This window comes from Lutjanus erythropterus, unplaced genomic scaffold, assembly GCF_056507025.1.
Source record: "Lutjanus erythropterus isolate fLutEry1 unplaced genomic scaffold, fLutEry1.hap2 Scaffold_155, whole genome shotgun sequence".
NCBI lineage: Eukaryota > Metazoa > Chordata > Actinopteri > Lutjaniformes > Lutjanidae > Lutjanus > Lutjanus erythropterus.
Window position 1 is genome coordinate 1,659,154 of NW_028146632.1, and position 4,623 is coordinate 1,663,776.

The following is a 4,623-nucleotide window of genomic DNA, read 5'->3' on the forward strand; positions in this document are numbered from 1 at the left end:
AGACTCGAGGTTGGCAACGTTGGATCCGGAATGTCCGAAAATGTGGGTGCATAGCTTGGTTTCAAGTCTGTACCACCATCCTTTCAATAGTTATCCCCCGAAAACCAGTGGAGGTATGATAATGACATGGTGCTAGGGTTATAACCTAACACTGATGGCATCACAGAGCCCATGCTAGATCAAACCACAGGGTCCATGACGTCATCACATTCCCTTTGATGACGTCACAGCCACCTAACATTCTGATGTGTTCACTTCTGTGTGTGTGTGCATGTGTGTGTGTGTGTGTGTTTGTGTGTGTGTATGTGTGTGAGTGTGTGTGCAGACAAAGTTATGGGGGTTCAGAGCCTGCTTTCAAGTCTGTACCACATTCCCTTCAAAATTTATTCCACAAAAACCCATCGAGGTATGCACCAGAGTCCTCAAGGTTTTGGTTGACCCACTTCCCGACCTTGTAGAGACTGGATGGTGGTACCGTTGGATCCGGAATGTCCAAAGATGGGGGTGCAGAGCTTGGTTTCAAGTCTCTAGCACCATCCCTTCAAAAGTTATCCCCCGAAACCAGTCGAGGCATGCACCAGAGTCCTCAAGGTTCTGGTTGACCCACTTCCCAACGTCGTAGTGACTCGATGGTGGCACCGTTGGATCCGGAATGTCCAAAAATGGGGGTGCAGAGCTTGGTTTCAAGTCTCTACCACCATCCTTTCAAAAGTTATCCCCCGAAAACCAGTGGAGGTATGATAATGACATGGTGCTAGGGTTATAACCTAACACTGATGGCATCGCAGAGCCCATGCTAGATCAAAGCACAGGGTCTGTGACGTCATCATATTCCCTTTGATGACATCACAGCCACCTAACATTCTGATGTGTTCACTTGTGTGTGTGTGTGTGTGTGTGTGTGTGTGTGTGTGTGTTTACTTAGGCCAAAATTTGGGACATTTTTCAGAATACACACCAGTTGATTGGGGACAGCTTTTCAATTGGGGACAAAATTCACCGTCCCCATTTAGTATTCATTATAATCATATTCTACAAGCTCCCTCATGCATTTCTGTCTAAAAATGGCTGCTGTCCCCCAAAGTGACTTTATACAGATATTGTGTGTGAGTGTGTGAGCCCACCCCCCCACTCAATCTGTGTATAATCCTGAACACTGCCCCTAGTGGATGTGTATAGAACTACATCAAGCACATGTCCCCGTTGTCACTATAAACTTTCTGATAAAAGTGTGTTTTTTCTCCTTGTGGAATATCACTCACCTGTTAGAATAGAACTGAATAGAATAGAAAGCTTTATTGTTTAGCAGTCTAGGTTAGCAAGCCAAGAGCTAACAGGATGGAAGACTAGCCAGTGGCTAGCAGACCCAAAAGTAACAGGCTGAGAAACTAGCTGGTGGCTAGCAGACCCAAAGCTAGCAGGCTGGGAGACTGGCTGGTAGCTAGCAGACCCAAAGCTGGCAGGGTGGGAGAGCCACCGGCCTGTCTCTGCTGGCTGCCACCCAGTTTCCCAGCCAGCTAGCTTTGGGTCTGCTCGCTACCAGCCAATTTCCCAGCCTGGGAGACTGGGAGACAGACAGTCTGGAAGACAGACCCAAAGCCAGCAGGCTGGAAAATTGGCTGGTAGCGAGCAGACCTATAGCTAGCAGGCTGAGAAACTGGCTGGCGGCTAGCAGACTCAAAGCTAGCAGGCTGGGAGACTGGATGGCAGCTAGCAGACCCAAAGCTAGCAGGCTAGGAGACTGGCTGGCGGCTAGCAGATCCAAAGCTAGCAGGATGAGAGACTGGCTGGCAGCTAGCAGACCCAGAGCTAGCAGGCTGGGAGACTGGCTGGTGGCTAGCTAGTTTTCATTATAATCATATTCTACAAGCACCAACATGAATTTCTGTCTAAAAATGGCCACTGTCCCCAAACGTGACTTTATTCAGATATTGTGTGTGTGTGTGAGCTGTATAAATTTCCCCTTGGGGCTTAATAAAGTAAAGTAATTCTTATCTTTAAACTTAAGTAAGAGATGGCCAAGGCTGGGTTCACTCAACACCAGACCAAATAATTAATAAACTGAAGGAGGTTTACGGAGACAGCATAAAAGCAAAAATGTTGCCACTGTTGTGTTTACTTGTACCTGAGTAATGCAGACTGTTAGGTTTAGGCTTTGCTTAAACTGGTGTGAACGCAGGCTGGTTCACCAGAAAGCACCAAGGTTCAGATACTCCAGAACCGAACCAGAGCCAGAACCAGAGCTGTATCTGTCTGAAAGCACCCATGGAAGCCACATGGACAAAGGAGGGAAAGTGGATCCCCCCATCCACTTTCCCTCCTTTGTCCATGTGGCTTCCAGTGGAAGAGATCAATTGTACACACTTGCCCTAAAATACTCATAAGTCCAGACAATCATGGGTTGACAACAAGTTGTTGGTGTAGTGCTATATTCCCTCTTACAAATAATAAAAAAATACCTGCAATCAGTGATGGACTGGCCATAGGGCCAGAATGGCTGCCATGTAATGATGTGAGTGTGTTGACGTAGCCGCCAAAAAAGACACAAAAGAAGCCTGGCCAGATAACAGCCCACTCAGTGTCTAAAGTCTTACCTTCCGGTTCTTGCCAACAAGCGTCCATTCAAAAGGATTTGACGGACGTGGTACAACAATCTCTCCCTTCACGACCACCTTGGGAGCAAATGTTCTCACAGGAGGTGGTGGTTTGTGAGGAACCTTGGGTTTTTCAAGCTGCTGATAGGCCGAAACCCACAGCAGCTGGGCCAAGATCTGCATGCCACCATCATCACTGAGGTGGACCTGCAAATAAACAACAAACAATAAAAAAAAAAAAATCATTCACAGAAAAGAAATTTTACAGTCAATATGAATCTGCAATGCACTAAACCTGACATATCAAATTCAAAGAAGCATACATAAAACTTCTCCATTTGACATTTCACAATTACATATTCCACTTACACCATCTCTGCTCCACAAGTCTAGGCGGTCAAGGGGGAAGTGCTCAGCAGTGGGGTAATACTTGATCCCTGTGGGGGTGGAGAGCATTGAAGCAGCTAAAGAAAGCAGTGACTATAACGATTAAAATATTTATTAATTCGGTTTGACTAAGAAGATATTACCTGTTATACAAGTAACTGCACTGGGGCTACAAACTTTTGAAACTTACCCATGCTGGCTGCCACTCTGCGGAACTCTTGGCGCATAAGGTCTTGCAGAACCAAGTCAACGTTAAGACGAGGCGTGAAGTCCTGGACAAAGACCTACACAAAATAATAGCTGTTATTACAAAACTGCATTTTCTTCTCAAAATGTCATAATCAAAAATATATATTATTTTAGTACACCTAATATAACCAACTTGCTTATAGTACTAAATATTATCTACTACTACTACTACTAAAAAAACAAAACAAAAAAAAACAACATACGTTTGGCCAGCGACTGCACGTGCTCAAGAGGAGCTTGCGGAAGGACACTCCTGCCTCGTCGACGGTCCTGCTCGCTGTCAGGTCGTTGCTGGGGGCCATCACGCAGACTGCGTCGGGTGTCCGAGCGACAGCGAAATGAAGCAACTCGGTCCTCAACTCAGCAGCACAGGCCCCCGGGGTGGACATAAAGCCAAAGGAGACGCGTCCTCCTGGCATCGTCACAAATGGCTCCCACAACAAGAACGAACTGAAACAAGAAAAAAGTTTTTTGTTTTTTTTAACAATTAAAATGTTTTGCAATTCCTCAACTCAAGAAATTTGTTCTTAAATTCTAAAATAATATTACCTTCTTGTCTGGTCTTCGGCTGGAATGACCAATTTGTGACTGCGTCCAGTCAGGGAAGAAATTGGCCACTGCAACACTTTGTGGCAGTAACCAGTACCGCGAGCTATTCATGAGCAAACAAAAAAAGATAACAAATAGCAATTAAAAACAAAAATGCAAAAATACTTTACAATCATGTGACAATGTACACCTTACACATACAAGGAAAACATTTGAGAAATCACTTGGCAACATACGTGCACAGGAGTCGGTGCAAGTCGGTGCTGAGGTCCGAGGACCACAGTACGGCGCTCCGCCATTCTCCTCCTAGCTGCCTGCGAACGGCGGAAGGACTTGTCCCTAGGCATCTGAAAGTACATAAACACAATAGATTAATGGTGAACTGACAAGACATTCTCAGCCCACAGTTTGTGTACATTTACATTTTTTAAATACACCTATAATTAAGAGAACAGCAGTGGAAGTATTCAGATCCTTTACTTACAACTGACAGTAGAGGATGTGCTGACTGCCAATACACCGACTCTGCATAAATACCTCATATAACCATGCTTTAAAAAAATTCATACTATCCCTTTAAGTAAAGTAATAGTAGCACAGTATGAAAATATTCCACTACAGATAAAACATACATTTAAAGATATATGACTATCACAAGAAGGGAATGATGGCCTCACAAGACATTCTTAGCGCAAAATTTGTGTATATTTACATTTTTTAAATACACCTATATTAAAAAAACAGCAGTGGAAGTATTCAGATCCTTTAATTACAACTGACTCCAGAGAATGTGCTGACTGCCATTTACACTGAATGCATAAATACCTCATATAACCATGCTTTA

At 44.3% G+C, this 4,623-nt stretch overlaps 1 protein-coding gene across 1 annotated transcript; it reads right to left on the reverse strand.

Annotated features, from left to right (window-relative positions):
- Positions 1-1,441: 1,441 nt before the first annotated feature.
- LOC146304368 (uncharacterized) lies at positions 1,442-4,126 on the reverse strand. Its single transcript, XM_084714182.1, has 7 exons — positions 4,012-4,126; positions 3,780-3,882; positions 3,434-3,680; positions 3,172-3,265; positions 2,964-3,031; positions 2,595-2,801; positions 1,442-1,840 (listed from the first exon to the last, which is right to left on the reverse strand). The coding sequence occupies exons 1-7, from the start codon at positions 4,124-4,126 to the stop codon at positions 1,442-1,444; spliced, it is 1,233 nt and encodes a 410-aa protein (XP_084570308.1).
- Positions 4,127-4,623: the final 497 nt, after the last annotated feature.